Raw genomic sequence first — 21,826 nt, forward strand, 5'->3', positions numbered from 1 at the left:
TATTGGACGTGTGTAGGTGTCGATTCAATAAAACAAAATATCAAAGAGTCAACAGAAACATTGTTTCGACAAAAATAGTTATATGTACCTGCATCTCAAGCTTGTGGATTGGATTGACTGCACATTAAGCAAATATAAACACACTGTACACAGAAACACACTTGTCAGGGAAGTAAATGGTGTCAAGAAAATGCGGACCAACCAAATTATCAAATAATTCATAGTTAAAAGTATAAACTTGTTTTATTTTTTAATATATATTAATTTTTTATATACATGTACATATGCATATATATATATTCGATATACCAAGGCGAAAATTAATATAATTCAATTTTGTAAATAAACGATATGCTGTACAATATGATTTGAAAGGGAAATTAATGACATCGACAAAATGCAGTACAAAAATAAATACTTTTAATAAATACTTTTAAATAACATTTTGATACCAGCAAACTAACTGAGTCGGAAAATTGTGGGTAGATTTAAAGCTATCGTGAAATGGGATATTTAATTTCTCCAGACGTGCATGGAATATTTAACTCTGACATTTATGATTGTCCAACAAGGTAGGCTTTTTCAGTTGATATTCTCGCATTGCCAAGAATTGTGGCAAATGGTGTCTTGTCACTTGTCAAGGAACAAGAACGTACTTGTGATTATTTATGAGAAATCAAAATTCACTGTCAGGCAGCAGAACTTTCATTTTAATTTTTTCCTTTAAAAAACTTCAACCTGCATAATTTTTGCTTTGTTAACCGCGCAATCCACTCTCTTTACTTGGTAATATGAGACATGTCAGAAAAAGGTACAGGTATAAAACAAATATCTAAAAATATATATTATTTTAACCAACAACCAACCAACCAACCTTGTTTATCGTCTGTAATGCCACAATATATATATAAGTATGTATGTATGTATGTATGTATGTATGTATGTATGTATGTATGTATGTATGTATGTATGTATGTATGTATGTATGTATGTGGAGGGAGGGAGGGGGATGGGTACGTAGGTAGGTATGTGTATATTCTTTTTACAGGTTTAATAAGTTGTAACGAAAGACATTTACAATCTGTAAAAAGATTTACAATCTGTACATCTACCATTACCGTTGAGGGCAGCAGTAGCGTCTTCCTTGCCTATATAATAACTATGAGAAAGCATTGAATTAATCACAGACGTACCTGTTTGTTAACAAACTGCTTAAAACTAAGAAAACTATGCATGAAAGTCCAGATGGTTGTAAAAGGATCAATTTGAAAATCAAGTTTTCGTTCTTTTTCGACTTAATTACATATAGGTACGACCACGGGCACTCGAATCAATGTGTATGATTAAAAAAAATATGTATGTAAATAATTGTTAATGTTTAAGAGTTAGCTTTAATATTGGATGATTCACAGTTTCAGTGCAGTTTACATATAACGCTGAGAAAGTTTCGATTTCATCCACCCCTTTAAAAAGTTTGGAATAGTCCAACCAAGCCTTTTGACCCAGAATGCTAAGCGTTCCACTTACTCGATTCTGGTCTGAAGAATGGCGGCTACGAGGACTATGGCAGGCAGTAGGTCACTTCATTTAGCCAAGTTTTCATTTCCAAGTACTCTTTACTTAGCTAAACTCTTTCTAATTGCTTTGCTGGTCCAATGTAGTATAGCACAACAGATGAGTCGCAGCTCTTGCTACGACCAACAGGAACGACCGCAGCGTTGTATTGCCGAATTTGTGAACGCAGCCTACAATGTAAAAATTCAATCGACGAATACGTGTGGAAGGCACAGGACCGCAGGCCGTCTTGATTATTACTGCCTGCAGACTGGAGTCACCGGTGTTACTAAGTCCTGCCATCTCTGTGATGCTTTCGATCCGAAACTTAGGCATCCACCAGATTATATGACGGATTTTCACAACGACTTTAACTCAAGTTGGTGGCAGAGTGAAACTATGTTGGACGGTATTCAGTATCCCGACTCCGTCAACCTAACCCTTCCGCTTGGTAAGTCGCACTTTTCTGTTGAATTCAGTCGGTAAGCATGTAGATAATTTCGTAAGTTAAAAAGGGGGCCTCATAACCTCTTGATGCATACAATCATTGACAATGTTGTCGGATAACTGTGAGCTACAAATCTGTTTATATATCTGTCGAGCTCGGTTGTTACACCAAAATGAATCATTCGGTTTGCAACTATCAATGCAACCATAACACATCCTTCAAGCACTTACAAATATTCAGGGCATCCGACTGTTCAAACATCGGAGACTAAGAAAAAGTCAAATTTGACAACGTAATTAGGGAACGAGAGGCTGTTCGTAAATTACACCTAACAGCTGAAGCTGACAATGAATAAGTGGAAGTCAATTCACCACTTTTCGCTGGTGTTTGTACACGTAACAACTTTACAGTCAAGAAAGTGGCTTTATAAACGTAAAGTAGTCGCTCAAATCAACAAAGTGCAGATCAAATGAAAGAAAAAAACATTCCTGTCAATTACGACAAAGTTTACTTTGAAACGAGACAGAATCCAGTAATTAAGCAGGTCATACTTGGGAAACAAAAGTAATTGCGTTGATTTTTGGAGAAAAAAAAAGTTTTTCTCCATAAGCCTTTGAGTAAACTTTTTGGGTTAAGTTATTTGCTAAGTAGAGCATTCAGGCAAGTAACTGATCTTGTTGACACTGGCATAATTAGAGCAACTTCAATGTCACCTGTCAGTCAACGTTTTCATGGAAAAAAGTTTTCATGCTTTACTATTTCAAGTCAAGTTTTTCCTCAAGCTCATTGTAACTTATAGTTGCATATGTGTAATCTATAGAGCTTTGAGACAATTTCATTTGTTTGTAGGAAAGTTGATGAATTGCCCAGATGATGTGTCCTTCCCCATGGCACTACACAATAGCAATATTTGTCGTAGCCCTTGCATGTTACACAACTCTTTCTTTTTGCACCCACTACAAACACATCATGGACTCGTTAAAATTCTTTTTGGAAAACCTGATCAGTAAGTTGGTGGTAGAACTTTACAGAAAGTGACAGGGATCAATTTTATTGGTATGAGGCTCAGAAAGGGTGGATTTTTTTTTGGAACTTTTTGATTGCTACTGAATGGTTAATAAAAGGTTATCAGTTGTGCACTACAAATAAAGGCACAGTAGCCAACTTTCTGTAAGTTTTTCGCTAAATGACAAAGTTTTTGGGACAGGGTGTTAAAGTCTTTGAAGTATTTAATGAAAACTACCCAGTTATCAAGCCTTATACAGACACCCTATGATTTTCCTTAGATATAGAATTTTGTTGTAGATAGATTTCTCATTTTAGACTGCAAATAAACAGTCTTTGGTTTTTACATCACATATTTGGATAATGTTAACGACAAGCTGACTGGACAGGTGAGCCACTTTGCATGGATTTGATGGTTTAATTTGTCTTACTTGGAAATTGTGTAATTTACATATTTTAAAGGTCAATTTATTTATATGGGAACGAAGTCTTGGAAAAATATATGAAACTACTGTGTAGGATAACACAACGAAACAATCAAGGATTATTTTTAATGCGTCATCAATTTAAAAGAGGGCCCAGTTTCAGTTTCTTTATTTGGTAAAGTGTTCATATTATAGAAAGACATATAAAGTACTCTCCCAAGATTAGAAAATCTATAAATAGACCACTTTCATTATATAATAAAAACAAATTCAACAACTAATTTGCATACATTTGCATAAATTGTAATATTGCTAAGTGGAGTGTATAGTTGCAAGGCAAGTATGGGACTACTACTAGAGGATTAGTATGTTGGCTTAGAGCAATGAAGCCATGTAGTCAAGAAGCCCTACAGTGTTAAGGTAAATAGGTGAGACCCCCTCCCCTCCCCAGCCTGGGATAGGTATTTGCATCATATTTGACCGAGTTTTATCTAAAAGCTAATCCTCCCCCTTCATTTACATCATTTACAAAGACTTCCAAAAATAGGACAGAAGATCAGAAACAGTCATACAGGAGCTAGATAGTCAAAATTGGCAAGTCTTTCAGTTTAGAATGGCTCTCATGGGAGAAGCTTGTCCAAGTGGATGGTATAAAACACACATAGAATGTATACGCACTGCAATAAATTTACCCTGGGAGTTACCCTGGTGTGGCAGGCCTACAAAACCTTATCAAGAGTTTGAAAGCACTATAGAGCTGACAGTGTTTGCTTAATTAATCAAGCCTGTGTGCACTTCAGTAATGCCTCTTTTCATTCAGGGGACTCATGAAAGACATCATCGATTTAAGAACAATTCATGCAAAATTTGGGTAACTCTTTGTACATTGTTCAGTGTCATTGTTTTAACCAGTGCATGTAAAGTATTTAAAAAACACTGTCCAAATAGGCGTTGAATGTCAGTGACTGCCATAGATAATGATGATCCCGGTTGATTTTAGGGGTTTGTACCATGTTTGATTTGAAATATTTGGTGTGGACCCACCCTTGGAAAATTTATTATCGACTGAACTTGGCCCCATAACTGTAAATTAATGAGGTGGAATTGTCTATTTTACAAAAGGGGTTTCAAAGGAGGGGAGAGATCAGTATTGACACAGATATGTATGACTGTGTACATTTTGACTCTGGTCAAGTTCCTATCAAACAAAGGCTTGGATAGGCAGTTACTCACAAAACAATGCAACTTTTTTTCTGTGGTTTTCTTTGCTCAAACCAGACATCTTCCTATGGGTTGGGCATGTGCCAGGAATGGTGCCTGCACATCCTATCCTAGGCTTTTGTTTCACCGACAAGGACGGTTTCCACTCTGGTCACATAAATTCCAGAAGTGACCTTGTAATTGATCCCAAAAAGTGTGGTAGCACATCTCTGCAGGGACAAACCAAAATAAATCTGTAGTATTTAGCTGTCATTCTACCACAAGAAATTCAGAATGCAGTTGCTTTGTCTTTTCCTATAACATGTAAATGTATGAAGGCTACCAGCTTAGTAATAGTACCATTTAACATGGTATAAACAGTGTAACCCGGTTTGAAAGTTGAAAGAGAATGTGATTGTATATTCAAAAATAAGAGATAAGAATGCAGTTGTATAATGAATATCATCAACTCATCACAAAAGGAGCCATTGTGTTTCGTATAAATTATTAGGAAATACAACTCACATGCTGATTTTAAACCCTTACTTACATTTCATATTGGTATTTCAGGACCTTGTCTTTGTTTGTTTGATAATACTTTCTAATATTTAATTGTTACTTTCTATGCAAGGGAAAGCTCTTGAGTTGATACACCCAACCCAATATAGATGTTAGATTTATGTTAATTCTCACATACAGAACAACTGTATCATACATATACATGTTCGTTAGGAAACAATGAACTAGTACTAAGGCCTAAAAAAATAATTGTTTGGTTCTGGTTACCCGACCCCGACTCCACCTAAGTTTTCACTGCTGACCCTAAACTTTTTTTTACATATTCAAGACAAAAATAATAAAATTGTAAAAATTGTGAAGTCTCATGAGAAATAGTGGATGCAGAAACTGTCATCAACTTAAAAAGACACTCTAAAACTGTTCTTCCAATCTGTAATGGCTGTACATCTGATAGGAAGAAATAAACAATACAGACCATTTGGAAAATGATGGAAAACCTGAACTAGATGCTCACACAGAAAAAAAATATATAATCAAATAAAAAAAAATCTACCTATCCCACCTATTCTAAAATTGAGCGTAACCGGAACCATACAATTTTTTTATGAGGCTTAACATAGTTAAAAAAGTAAGATCAAAAATTGGAATCACAGAACCAAATTCTATGTCCTTTAAATCTTGAGATGCCATGGAAATTGGTTATATTATGCCATACCGACACAAGATTTACCACCAAATTAATTAGGTGAAAAGCTCACAATATCTCAAATTGTAGACAAAAATAAAACATTAGTCACCTAGTGTTGTTAACAATGTATTGTGATGGATGTTTTGATTTACTAGTTGACAGTGTTGCATTTCTACAATGTGTCAGATAAAGCAACAATTTAAGCATTTATCACTCTTGGGAAGCCATACAGTGATATGCAAATATATGTTAATTAACTAATGATCTTATTCAACCAGAAACTCATTAACAAAGATGCCATATAATCTTTGTGTGAATGTCAACCATATGTCTACCCTTAGCTGTGAGTTTGAAATTACCGATGTACAAGAAGAGTGACTACATGTGCTCCATAAGATAGTTGATGATACTAGTTGAATGCTATGAAGTAGTCTGGATCTATCTGTCGTATCAAATCATCAGAGATATCTTGAGATTTGATGCTAAAGATAGTACTAGACTAGCTACCGAGTAACCATGGAGGAAAGAATGGAATGTGTCAACAAGACTTTTTTTTTAAAAGTTTCAGAGCACTCAGACTGATGGGTCAGTGAAAAAAATAAGAGAATAATCATAGGCAATGATTATGACAGCTATGTTAGATATTATTCACCAATATTTGTCTTCATACTGCAAGGAAAATATGAGTGACCTAAGGGGCCTTGTTACAAAGAGTGGCTACATGAGTAGTGACCTTATAATTACCGTTACAATCTGGCTGATTGAAAAAAAATATTGCTGAATGATATAATTATACTTCCTCAAGCATAACGTATGAAAAATCAGGAAAAATAATGGCGATTTAGAACATTTTAACATATATTTCGATCACTGCAAAACCAGTAATGTAGACATGGGTTGTCATGATGATGTAGAACAACCAGGGTATAAAATCCATATTTTCTGTTCGAAGACAATAACTTGGCTTGTGCAATGCATGGTATGGTATAATTGTCCATTATGTAATGGTTTATAATTTGAATGAAGTTTTCTTCTTTGACTTCAGGCCAGACTAGCCTGTCTACAACAAGTACAAGAACTGCACCCAGCATATTGACTTTTCACCATGATCCTTTGTAACCAACTTGGTGAATATTCAATTCGGTAAATGTCAACTGAAGCCAGTGCTTGTAGAAAGGCTAACATACTGGTTTAGATAAAAAGTGTCTAAAAAGGCGTTTTTGGGATCCTTAACCCATCTGTAGAAAGGGTAGTGAGATTTACTGTAACAGTTTTCAGACTTGGAGATAGCTAGCATAGACAGTGGAATTAGTTGACTTGCCAGAGTTATCCAATAACTTTTTAATGATTTGAATGAATCAATGATTTATGTTGTAATTGTCAAGGGGAAGGTTTCGTTAATATTATTGAGTAAATCTGCTTATTGTTGAACATTCCAGCAAAATACCATGCCATCCTCTGATGACATTTATGACGATGAAATAAAGCCTAGGTCTAAGCAGAGGACGTTAGTGTTACATATATAGTGGTATGTTATAGTAGTCTGATAGTGACCTTCTGGCAAGGATATTATTTCACTATCAGTTATCATGGTGTTGATGGTTACCAGTACCATACTGGGGTATTAGGGGGCCTCAAAAAAGGTACTTGGGAAGTAAATGCAATGATTAGTGGTTAAAAAAAAACATGATGAATAAAAACTAAAAATGTAACTTGAGTCTGTGCAATGGCACAATACATTGCATTTTATTTTAAGTATTTGACATGACTAGGTTTCTAGTGATAAGTTTTCATAAAGAAAACTGTGTTGCATTCTAGAGGCCTTTGCGTCCTTGCCAAACTGATCATTATTCAGATGTGTGTAGGAAACTGGCTACTCTAAGGGTATTTTCTTTTACATTCCATGGTATTAGATAAATTATCAGAGTGGGTATCAATATTGTGTTGCTATGCAGATATGTTTTGGTGTTTGCAGCTTAAGCTCCACTCATAATATTAACTGGAAAGAAAACCGGTGAAACAATACATATGTGAAAAAAACCCACATTTAAATAAGTCATATACAACCATACCAGTGAAATGAAATGTAAGATTAGAACTTAGAAGGTTTTATTTGTAGTGATTTTGTTACTATAAGTTATAGTAACAAAAACACTATGGTTTAAATGATACATTGTATTTTCATTTTACAAAAATTGGTTTATCCCATGCAAGTGATTTCTAACAGCATATAAGTAAAGAGATAGACAACAAGAACCCTTTTGAATGATATTGCATCTAGTTTTTCTCCAGTTGTTGAGGATTGACATGATGTATACAACTGATTTACATAAAGGTTCATGATATTAACATATAATGTGAATGTATTTATTTGCAAACTATCTTGAAAGTTTGAAAAATGACTTAAAACATGGAAGCTACATGTAAAGTGGACACTGTAAAAGTGACTGAGTGTATACCCCAGAAAACATATGATGGCAAGTGTCTGTGTGTGTGTGTCATCAACATTTTAGAATTATACATAAGTACTAATAAAATTATTAATACACTTCAGAAAGTTGAGGAAAAAGTTAAGTGGCTGTGAAAATTTTGTTGTCTACTCTACATAACAAGTAAATGGTTATGAGAAGAGAGTATGGCCTTAATATGTAGTAACAACATGGGTTCCTAGCTGTACACAATTGATACTAGGTATAAAAGAGAAAGCGTACATTGACATGTATACACAGTACATTTCAGTTGTCAATCTGGTAAGGTACATAGAAGTGAAAGCCATGGAAACTGACATACATTGACATGTATACAGTACATTTCAGTTGTCAAACTGGTCAGGTATAGAAGAGAAAGCCATGGAAATTGATGCATACACAGTACATTTCAGTTGTCAAACTGGTAAGGTATAGAAGAGAAAGCCATGGAAATTGACATGTACACAGTACATTTCAGTTGTCAAACTGGTAAGGTATAGAAGAGAAAGCCATGGAAATTGACGTGTACACAGTACATTTCAGTTGTCAAACTGGTCATGTATAGAAGAGAAAGCCATGGAAATTGATGTGTACACAGTACAATTCAGTTGTCAATCTGGTTAGGTATAGAAGAGAAAGCCATGGAAATTGATGTGTACACAGTACAATTCAGTTGTCAATCTGGTAAGGTATAGAAGAGAAAGCCATGGAAATTGACGTACATTGACATGTACACAGTACATTTCAGTTGTCAATCTGGTAAAGTATAGAAGAGAAAGCTATGGAAATTGATGTGTACACAGTACAATTCAGTTGTCAATCTGGTAAGGTATAGAAGAGAAAGCCATGGAAATTGATGTGTACACAGTACAATTCAGTTGTCAATCTGGTAAGGTGTAGAAGAGAAAGCCATGGAAATTGACGTGTACACAGTACATTTCAGTTGTCAATCTGGTCATGTATAGAAGAGAAAGCCATGGAAATTGACGTGTACACAGTACAATTCAGTTGTCAATCTGGTAAGGTGTAGAAGAGAAAGCCATGGAAATTGACGTGTACACAGTACATTTCTGTTGTCAATCTGGTAAGGTATGGAAGAGAAAGCCATGGAAATTGACATACATTGACATGTATACAGTACAATTCAGTTGTCAAACTGGTAAGGTATGGAAGAGAAAGCCATGGAAATTGACATACATTGACATGTATACAGTACAATTCAGTTGTCAATCTGGTAAGGTATAGAAGAGAAAGCTATGGAAATTGACGTGTACACAGTACATTTCAGTTGTCAATCTGGTAAGGTATAGAAGAGAAAGCTATGGAAATTGACGTGTACACAGTACAATTCAGTTGTCAATCTGGTCAGGTATAGAAGGGAAAGCCATGGAAATTTACATGTATACACAATACATTTCTGTTGTCAATCTGGTTAAGAACCTGTAGTCGGACTAGTAGCATGACTGATGGATTCAAGTGTGGCACTACACACTGTCAAGTCACACTCTACATGTTGAACTATACTCCAAGTTGGCTGCTGCAACAAAAGAAAGGCGAGTTGGTGACAAGAATTGACCATTCTTATTGACGTCCTTGGAGAAACAAAGAAGCCCCCCTTTTCTGCCACTTGAAAAGACGGAAGTTGTATTTTGCTTTCCACTGAAAGGTAAATTTCAATGGGACATCATTAATAGTACTGGTAAAATACACAGTCTAGCAGGCTTCCTATGGGACAGGCCTGGTTTAGGACATGTTTCCCTTGACTTTTGTGTTGATAGTGTGGTTTCCGTAGGAATTTTTTGTGGTAACTGCCACCCTTTGTGTATGCATTCCAACAAGTTTACTATCTTAGGTCAATGCTAGGCTGTCATCACTTTGATTGGTAAAAAGTACAAACATGACCCCTGTACAAAGACTCCCCATTGACAGCCTATTCTGTACAAGTTACAACACCATATGATTCTAACATGTAATACTGATAAGGTATTGACTGTTGCCATTTGATTCAAGAGATGGCCTGCCCTAAAGGTAAATAACTACCAGGCTAGACTATTTACTGTGGATTATTTGCAACAAGTAGGTATAAGTCATCTGTCAGTATTCCCACAATCTGATTGGTTTAGAGAGCTTTTCATTCTCATAGGTTGAGAGAGCTGCTGAAATTGTATGGTATTTTTTCTTGGAACACTACTTCATAAATCGTTGATAAACACAAAACCATAATGTCGATGCCCACACAATTGCATGCATGCACATACACAGACACACACACACAGACACACACACACACACACACACACACACACGTACACGTATGTATGTATGTATGTATGTATGTATGTATGTATGTATGTATGTATGTATGTATGTATGTATGTATGTATACATATCATGTATGTTGCTGGACAGCACTGCTTCAAAGTTAAGTACACACACAATATTGGCTGTAAAAGGTAACATTTAGCAGGAAGCAAAGATACATGTAGGTCCTAGAACTTAACGAAATGAACTGAAATAACAAAATAAATATCAATTTTTATACCAAATGTTTGGAATTCCACTGCCCAAACAAAAACATTGAGTGCCAGGCTTTCCAATGATGGATACCCTATTAATTATGTAATAAATATACCTGGAGAACTTGGGTAGATTGTATTGGGAAAGTTTGTTTTATTTCACGCTCAGTTGATAAGGCTCATCAATTTTACATAGTACTTTGGGTGGGGAAATACAGTAAATTATGCGGGGAACTCACGTTACATGTAAATTTACTGCCCTTAACAAAAACACTGACCAGGTTTTCCAGTGATGGAACCACCTAAATACGCCTGAGGAACTAGGTTAGATTTTTACGTAATTGCAGTCTTAACAAAAACACAGACAAATGTTACGTACAGTTACATGTATGGAACCCATAAATACACCTTGTGAACTATGGTAGATTTTATCTACTTACTGCCCATAATAAAAACATGTTTTCCAGTGATGGAACCACATAAATACACCTGGTGAACTTGGGTGGATTGTGCGTACTCACTGCTTTTAACAAAAAAGATGTTACAGTTACATGTATGGACCCCATTATTACACCTTGAGAACGCAGGTAGATTTTATCTACTTACTGCCCCTAACGAAAACAATGACCAGGCATCACAGTGAAAGCTTGTATAGATGTAGACAAGAGGTCAGTGACATAAGCCTTTCTCTGCAGGTGGAGGTTTGAGATTATAACCTAATTTGAATACTGATCATAATGCTTTACCTGACGATATCGTAAAATCTTTACCCATTTCCAAGGATGAACAATGTCATAACTAGCTAATACAATTGTTATGGTAAATCCTCAGTGTCACATTGTCAGGGCTATCTAAGGGAACAACACAATTACCTTGTTAGTAGTGAAAAAAAAGCCTGATAAGATTAAGAGATTAGCTGTTCATTAGAGGATACTGAACGCTTAGAATGCCTTCACTGCATGTACTGTACAATAGGGGTATGACCTTTGACCCAAGCCCCAGGGATGACTGCTACTGTCCAGACTCCAATAGTGTTGACTTGTGTGTTCATAGTGAAGTAAAAATATAAATTAATATCAGTCAGCAGTTACATGATATATGAATTCTTTGTTATGTAGTTTGTTGAAGTATATTCAGACATTTTGGTTTTACAATGATTTATTCTAGTGTGATACTTTAGAGTTGTTTTATCGTAACTGGTAGTTATGGAATACAAAAGGTTACATTGGCATCTCAGAGTAAACACAGTACATTTAGTGTGCGACAACACCTTTGAAAATGGTTGGAGAACCCATGGAGAACTATTAGTACAAGCAATGGCACAGACAGAACCTGATAATAACAGTCATATCATACCTTACTTTTCAAAATAGCTACTATTCAGTTAGCCTGAAAGATCTAGGTGTTGTTTCAGCATATATAGTCAACCTATGGTTACATAAGCAGACCAAGGACTGGACTTTTCAGACTGCTGTTGAGTACCCTTCAATGACAAAAATGAACATGTAGATTTTGGTCGAATGCAAATCTATCATCATGAGTGACAACACATATATTGCAAATTAACTCATTGCCAACAAGTAAAAAAAAAAGAAATCGGTGTATGGAATTACATGTAAATCATTAAATGCACATGTGATATTGCATATTCAATATAGCTAAGCAATATAATAGCATGCAATCTTCAGTGTAAGAGAACAAACAACAACAGTACAGTGTTTAGAGCCTAGCGGTTGCTGGTCTTGAAGGCCTGAGAAGAGATTCAATACTTGGGATAGCATCTAGACTAGAACAAGAGAGACATGGATTGAGTCACAGATTTACAGATTAGATAAGGCATGCAAGGTTTATTCTTGACATTTATCTTGAAATTGAAACTTGCACCATAATGAAAGGAAGTCGTTATATCGAACAAACCAGCTTCAAAAACTGGTGGAGTTGCAGCGAGTGCAAGTTTAAGATTGACCTGTCCAACTCTTTCTAACCCCTGCCCTGCCCTTCTGACCCCTGACCTTAAGCATGTCTGCATTGACAGTATAATAAATGTGTCAACAAAGAAACAAACCAGAACCATTCTATTGGTTTAAATTTACATCCCATAGACATTAACCCTAACTTTTAGCAGAGGTACTAAAAATGTACATTACCTACTTTATCGCTGTAAAGTGACTGTGGTATACAATTTTGCTCAGAACTACTTGATTTGACAGACAAGTATCACAAGTCATGTATATCAAACATTACTTTGTTTATCTCCGCTCAAGATATCCCTTTGTGTACAGAGGTAAGTGATTTTAAAGGTTCCATAAAATTTGATCTTACATTCTTCATACAACCTTTTACTAAAAAGATATTTCTAAGAAACGGAATAGTCTTTCATGTCTATTTCTCTGCTTATTAAAAGAGGTTAAAGTTCATCTATAAATATATATATTTGTATATACCAAACTTGTGATAGGTGTCTGCATATAATTGGTGAATTTGCACAAGTTCATGAAACTAAGTCGGATTCAGTGATTATTATACAATAATACATGTAATAGAGATACTAAAGATTACATTCCCGATGACTTCCCTCATCTCAACTGTACACCACCTGGCTGTAGAACAAATATATAGACAGTTTAACAAAGCTTCTTGATCAAAAAAGGTAAAATGTTACCCACAGGTAATGTTAGTCTGTATAAAGGTATAATATTTGTGTCATGCTATCAACTATAGGGCAGCACAACACAACATATCTTAAAGTCTAAGATAATGTAACTTTTACTAGGCTTTCTATTAGAACTGATATGAGCCTATTAAAGGATAGTATAAAGTTTTTGTGTTTTAAATAAGACATTTTGTGCAATCTACATCAATAAGTGCCATGGTTTAACCTTGAAATTAGATTGGTTGTAGTGTACCGTCTGATTGTTGTCAACACAACTTCTCAGATTTGCACAATGTTTTATTCCACAACTCCCGAAAAAGTGGATGCAGTAGTGTCTGTGGTAGCTTCCCATAAACTTCAAGACTTACTATGAACTCGCTTCATATACATGTACAAGCCTAACACCTGATGTAATTATAATCTTCCATTTTTGCTTGATTTCCCAAGCGTAGCATACATTTCATAGTTCATTCAAGTACACACGCTAGACTGATAGTGACATATTGGTTCCACTATTCTGCAGGCTTGCCATGATTACTGATCATGGAAATGTGTGCTGTTGACCCTAAGACAGAAGTGTTACCACTATCCGCAGTATTAGAAACAAGTTTTGTGTAGATACAACTTAATGATGGTGCAAGGAGGTCAATAGAAGGAATGCTGATGTGGCTAGACCAAGAAGTGATATCGATTCAGTGTGTGTCAAGAGACAGGAAAACAGCTGGGTGTCAAAATGATACCAGTGGAAGGATTACTCAGTTGTAGAAGTCTTGAAGTATTTCTGAATTAATTGGAATTTTAACTATGATATACACATGTAGATGTCATCCACTGATACAGACAATCAAGATGAGACAGGGATATTATTCTGTAACTGGAGATAACTTCGTGACGTGGTAGCATTCACCAAGTGTCTGCTGTCATGTGTAGTGACCCAATATACATGCATACAATGGTATTAAAATTAAGAGGGGGAAATCATGGCCCGAGGACTGTCACACGGTGACAATACCACTGTCTTTAATCATACTATACCAGGTACAGGTGTAGTCAGGGTTTGAAGTTTACTTTGCATAGTTGGTTGACAGCATTCACCAAGTGAACTGTTTCAGCTAAAATATTCCCCTGATTTCCACTGATTGGTCTGACAGACTAACATTAACACCATAGAAATTTTGTAGTCTAGATATGTGGTCTATGTGCTTGAACTGCTAAATTCAAATTGAAACACTTATACTTGGTAGTCAAATTATTGCCAATTTAATTGTTTCAGCTACAATTTTCTGTTGATTTCCATTGGTCTAACAGACTACCACCTTCTAAATTTGGTAATCTAGATACAATGTGACCTGGACTACTGCTAATTTAGTAGTCAGGATACAAGTTACTAGTAGTCTGTGACCTGGACTACAGCTTATTTTGACCCTTGTCAGATATACGGTACTCCCTGAAAGTACATATATCAAACTAGGGTTTGAAGTCCTCATTTTATTTTGTAGCACCCTTGACAACATTCAAAAATGAAGATCACACTCCAGCACTCCAACTACTTCATTTTATGACTAATACTATCAAATTAGCTATCAGTTCCCAGATACCCCCTTTCTGCAATTTACTTTTAGACTTCAAACATGTTACAAGGCTATGTAAAATAGTATGTTGGGAAAACTTCTTAGCCTCTAGACAGACCACTCATTGCTATCGATATCTCCCACCCAATCTTCAAATAACATTTATAAATGAAAAAAAGATGGAGTTAGAACTCTACCTTAGCTGCAGACAGGAAGTTTCCAATGTCACAAGTTTGTTTGACATTGACCCAGGCTATCAGACTAAAATATGATATGTTGACTTGTGGGATTTGGTATGGTGTATGATGTACAAGAATACTAGTGTCAGCTTCTCTCTGTAGTTCATGTGCAGTGATGTCAGCTTTTAATGTAAGATTTTTACTTTTTAGACAACTAATGGAATATTTGGAAAAATAAACACATACTTTATATACATGTAGACCGTGAGATATAAATAGAAAAGAACAGAGAATTGTTAAATATTGTCTTTACTTTAGCTATAGTCTGTTAAATCTCTAGATGGTTATCAAACTAAATTAAAAAGTCACTTGTCAGTAAGGAAATGCACACATATCTCTTTTCCTCAGATCCCCTTTGCCCAGAGGCAACACTGGCTATGCACTACCCTAGTAGTAGTACTGTTTTCTGATTTGTAAAGCTGTGTTTTTATGAATTCAATTTTTTGTCATGAAAAATTCAGAAAATGATCTGGTATGATCCATGCAAGGTATTTGGCATAAATGACCAACAGTTCTGTTTGGGATTGATGGAGCATTTCGAAGTCAAGTTCAGAGAGAATACAAGGTAGTGGTTAGAAATTTGCACATTCCTGAGGAACTACCCTCAAGGCTCTTATGATGGAGTTTCAATGTACTTGAAGAATTTCTAGGACTCTGTGTCATAAAACACAAGTGTTGAATACAATGTACTATAGATCAAAGTGTCAGTGCATCATTGAATGGCATCTAAACATTCCTTTGTTTTGTGGGAATTGACTCTAGGTACAACTTCACCATTTCACATATGTAATCTTCAACATTTTGTCAAATATATGAACAGTATCTATAGTATGAAAATCAGCAAGCCAAAGTTTTTATTAATCAACAGTCTAGGTAACCTAAGTTTTCCTAATACTGTTTCTTTCATAGAGATTGTATCCTACATCAATATTGTGGTACAAATATGGAAATGTATACTGTGCAAGTTTCATCTGATTTCCCTCCATCCATACAGGGTTCCCAAACCCTTAGCAGAAACACTGATAGTTTTGCTCAATTATAAAATTCTTACTTTACACTCTCACACGTTTACCTGAATGTTTTCACACTTAGGAAAAAACTCCACTTCGGGTCTTTTTGATGAATTCAAACTCTTGTTATTGTTGCCAGTACTAAGATAGCACATTCTAAACTCCATCTATAGAAGGGTGGTCTTGAGACCAAGTTTCCAGAAAGAACCGATCAGTTTGATCAGCATTGTTTGTGTATTGCCATCAAAGCAAACACTGGCGGCTACCTGTTCTAGCTGATTGCTTTGATCAAACAGATTAAATATACAAGGTGTTTAACTTGTAATGCTTACTGACCTTTGCAGTGACCCTTGACCCCAAGGATTAATCGTGTCAGGATTCAGGTAGTGATAGAGTTACAGGTTACCAACCGCAGACCTATCAGTTAACACAGTCTGTTGGAGTTTGAATTCAGAAAGGATACTTTTCATCTCAGTGGTATTCAGAATAGGTTTAATAAATAAATGTACCACTGTCAGTACATTATTTTCTAGTGAGGTAAGAGTTATGGTTGGTATTGTTTTTACTAAGGGTGCTAAGAGTTATGTTGGAGAGTTACTTCTTTTTTGCTAAGAGCACTAAGGCATATATAGTCAGCAGTGTTTTTACCAAGGGTGCTAAGAGTTATGGTTGGCCATTTGTTTTTGCCAAGGGTGGTAAGTAGGTAAAATGGACTCAAGTTACCAGGATACCCCACCAAAATTAAAAGTGCAAGATTTGAAGGTATAATGTAAGTTTTACATGACACCCATCCTCACTCCCCAACCAAGGGTTCCCCAATCATAGCATGAACATTATTTTGGAATGAAATAAGTGTTTGTTGCTGTATGTTAGCCATATTTTGATTAGGAACCTTCTGGACAGGACAGTTCTGGACTTACTGCAGCAGTCAAGTTGGATTGGTCCTATACATGTAGTATACAATTTATTTTAAATTTAATTTAATTTAGAGTGGATGCACAATCTTAGGTATGAGTGAATGACACAAATTTTATAGAAATTTTGTGTTGAGATAAAATGATCTCAACCTAGAAGCATGTTTTACATTATACATGTATGCTTGTATTGTGCTAAGAATCTATCATGCTCCATTTGATTGCCAATTCACTTCAGGCAGAGGCATAGTCAAATGGATTAAATGACATGCTTCCTTTAGGAAATTGTTCCTGCATGTATTTCGTATCAAATATGCAGGCTAAGTGTCAGTAAAATGCCCAGTGTATGTTTTCCAATGTGTTTTACATCACCACATACAGTCTGTCCCAGAATGCATGCTGACCAATTGTGTGGTATTTATAGCCCAGAGACTTGTCATGGTCTTTCTATCTCAAGCTATCCAAACTAACATTGATCGTTTGAGGACATGATAAGTATAGCTACAGCAGTAGTTCAGAGAATGAAATACTTTTTACATATACAACAATATTTCAGTGTGCATATGTAATGAGTTGGGTTCATGCATGTAGATATACTGTACCATGCCATGCATTCAACCCTGGCTTCTCTTTTTTTTGTGAAGTATCTGACAGTGATAGGGTAGAACAACGAGATTTTGTGTTACAGACAAAGTTATTGGCAGTGAAATATTCAATGAGGTCAACTTTTCAAACCATATGAATCCATGCTGTCCAGGGAAAGAAATGCGTGATTACGCCATGTACAATGTTACATGTAATGAGTATAGGGTATGAGTTTGGTGATCGTACTCAAGGAGAAGGTCGAAGCATACTACAGGTATACTACTGCAGACTTCATGCCTATGAATGTGACCTCCTAAGCTGCAAATAAAGTCATTTGTAAGTATTGACATCCACAATGTGACACTGACTGGTGTTAGTAAAGTCAGGGACATTGATGGAGGTCATTTGAGGTAGCTATGTACATTGTAGGTGTTGAATGAAAACATCAAGGTTGCTGTGTGTGAAGGCTGTTGAATATGATTTCACTGCCCAGTTTCTCAAGTGCACATGGTTTTGTAAACACAGAGGGCATTTTTTTCAAAGTATGGAAATACATGTAAGGATGGTGGCAGTTGAAAGCTGAAAATATCTCAAAAGCATGTTAACAGGAGAGGTTGTAAATGTTTCCAAACCTTGGCAACAGGGATTTTGTCATGTACTGTAAAGGTCCCAAATGTGTGATGAGAGAGAGGTAGATGGGGGGGGGGGGGGATGCAAAGGTCTTGGAAGCTTAGAAACCAAGAACAGGGTTATAATATCATGTGTATGGTTTGCGTGAGTACATCTTTCTTTCTTCATTGCTGCCGTCATTGTCGTTGTCATCATCATCTTCATCTTCAGCATACATTATTGGTTGTTAAAGATTTTTGTGCGTACATTTGCGTGAGTGTGTGTGTGTGGTGGTGGTGGTGGTGGTGGGGGGGTTCATACTGTACAAACTACACATTCTTGGACATTAGTGCTCTTTAAATTATCATGCCAATGTTCAACACACACCCTTTCCCTTGTAGCTGCCTTGATCATACATGTGGATAGGCTATGGAAAGTCGAATCCCTGTAGATATACAATGGTTTCCAGACTCATTGAAAGCTACACCACATGTATATAATCCTCTATTCGACTACAACCCATGCTGTCATATGTCTGTAGCATCAGTAGGTATAGTATGAGTTGATAGGGAGAACACATAGATGTTGAGTCTTAAATATCATTAAGAGTGAAAGTTGTAACTTGTCAGGATAAAGATGTCTTTATAAACATTCTTAGTAACAGACTGCCAGATACAGTTTGCCTGTTTATTGTCCTGGCAGACAGCTCAGAATGATATGACATTGCTTAGTTTGCCACGATTGTAAACAACCCAGGATCGGGTAGGATAAATTGACTGCTTCAGCTGGGCCTTGCTTGCAGCACAACAGTCTACATCATTGTATGGGTGGTCTGTTCGTTTGGATTTGGAATACCTCCGAACATTACTTCATTTCAACACCAAATTACAACTTCAAATCGAATTTGACATTTTACTAGGCTACATAAGCCATGTTTTGTCCAGGAATTTACATGAAAATAGAGTAGTGAAATAGAAAGCTGTATGAGTGTGTTGTCGAAGTAATGGAGACAGGGGTAACATTTCCAGTGGTGAATTGGTTTAATTGTATGGGATGTTTGGTATGATTTTCAACCACTGTTTAAAAAGTCGATGGACCTTTACCGGCTCACATTTGGGAGGCCTTATTTTCTACGTGGCTGAGTCTCAAACTCATAGCCCTGAAGGCAGATTAGTACTTACTAACTAGTTTGTAGCATGCCTCCTAGACAGTGGTATGCAGTCAGGCATGAACTCTAACACACTTGCATTTCAACGGTGACATATGATAACACCATGTGTGTCTTGTTAGCTGTTGACATATATGATGGCCATGGCTAAACTTTAAAACTTTCAATCTTCATCATCAAAACATATTTAAAATACATGTAACAGTTCTGATATTTTTGCGAACATATTTTGCTACCCCTATCATCAAGTTATGTGGAAATGTTATGTCTACAACATATAGTAATAGTCAAGAGTATCCAAACTTTGCATGAAATTAGTACAAACTTTAATCAATGAAAATAGACAGACGTATAGATTGCTCTTCAAATGAAAATCATTACATGTTACAATTAAAAATTTAGTGGTATTCAGTAATATTATATCATTATGAATAGGTGATAATTTTATTTATTTATTAATTTATTTCAGGGATTACTGACAGTACAAATCCCATTTACCAGCTCCAATAGTACAAATAAATGATATACATGACAACAGATACCAAACAGTCATTGTGGTCTGTGATATTGCTTGCTGTCTCACTACAATATAAACCACTTGTAATGCTAGTATTGACAAATTATTAATTATAGCCTTGCCCCCAGTGGCAGTTGTCAGCATGCCTGTTTGTAGATATTTACATAATATTCACTATATATATGTAAATTATTTTGGTCTTCTGCTCATCTCAACCAGGACACATTTACATAATGACTTCATTTGAGTATAGTCAATTAGGCTGACATACGTTATCACTCCCCATTGTAACCAATCAGTTTGAGTGCACTTTTCTAAACAATCAGTTTCAGCATATAATTTTCTAGACTGTAAGATACGTATTGTTCAGCCCTATCAGGCTTCATAACTTTAGTGCTGGCAGATAGCATGGCACGAATGTCTGTAATTCTCAAATAACATTAAGCATTTGTGTTGCCAGCAATACAAGTGGTTAAAACAGTGAAGCAAAATCATACATTGCAATGTAAACAGGCTAGATAATGAAGTATACCTGTTGAAATGTAAATGTTTCTATTTCACTTCCACATAATGTCACAAAACACCACACAATTAAAAAAAGAAGGTGATCAAAAGCATTTTATTTTGATAGTGACTTTTTGGAAATTTGTAGATTTTTATTCCTTAAACTCAGTAATTTTCAGTAAAAACATTATTATGTAATGCAAACCAGTCAACCAATACTGTAATGTGTATAAGTTTCCATGGTAACATACCGAGTTTGAATAAGTTAAAAAATACTTTGGTTGATGTAAACTTTTTGGACAACTTTCAGTCACAGTGACCCAAGCCAGCACAGTCTCATTAACAACACATCCACTGTGTATTGCAAACCAAGAAAGAGAAGAAAGACATTGAATGCTGAAATTCATGACACAAGCAAGTCGGGCCTGTCATTACCTTTGTCAGCCACTATAATAAACTGTTCAAACAGCTCTTGTATATCATTCATCAGTTCCCATCATAAAAACTGACCTAGATACAACATTTATACTGTTGAAGGTAAAGGTTTGATTTCAAATGCAGCATAAAAATCACCCAGTAATGGAAAAGTAATGTAAACGAAATATTTTACTATAGTTTTGGAACTATGGTAACAGGATTGGGGTTAACTTTTCAGTTTTTATACATGTGTGTTTGCCCTAAGTTCATGTCCTGATTTTAGTCGGGAACCTTCAATGGATTCAATTGGCTTTTAATTGCTGGTAGGTTTTACCCCCTGGTGGCCCTAGATATAATCACAGCACCACTGCAAAAAAAATGTGTATTATTTTAAGTGGGACCCTGTTGAAAATATAATGGTTTATTATAAGAAGAACAGTAATGAATGTATTATAGTTAGAAGTTGTGTAACTTTAGCTGGAACTGTGAACTTTACTCTTGATGCTATCTATGGCTTCAAGTCCTTTCTCAAAAGAGAGCTTGAGATACAAAGCCTCGGACAGCATCTAGACTACCTAAACTTCTACACTGACCCAACCCGTTGTTAAACCTCAATAAAAAATATATCAGTGTTACAATATCTATGATGAAACAGTTTCGTCATGACAAGTTGCTAATAGATCAAATGGTATAGAAGTCCACACTTCATCATCTCAACTGCCACCAACATGATAAATCGATATTGTTACTACATGTATTCATATTTAAATGTATCCCTATAAGGCAATTGTCAACTTCTTTTATACTCCATACAAA

General features: G+C 35.7%; 1 protein-coding gene across 1 annotated transcript in view; it reads left to right on the forward strand.

The window, feature by feature from the left end:
• Positions 1-1,545: 1,545 nt before the first annotated feature.
• Positions 1,546-21,826, forward strand: part of LOC144440554 (laminin subunit gamma-1-like) — a 52,354-nt gene continuing 32,073 nt past the window's right edge. Inside the window, exon 1 of the mRNA XM_078129939.1 lies at positions 1,546-2,005. Coding sequence (XP_077986065.1) covers positions 1,546-2,005 — 460 coding nt within the window. The remainder of the gene's footprint in view (positions 2,006-21,826) is intronic.

This window comes from Glandiceps talaboti, chromosome 10 (genome assembly GCF_964340395.1).
Source record: "Glandiceps talaboti chromosome 10, keGlaTala1.1, whole genome shotgun sequence".
NCBI classification, from domain to species: Eukaryota; Metazoa; Hemichordata; class Enteropneusta; family Spengelidae; genus Glandiceps; species Glandiceps talaboti.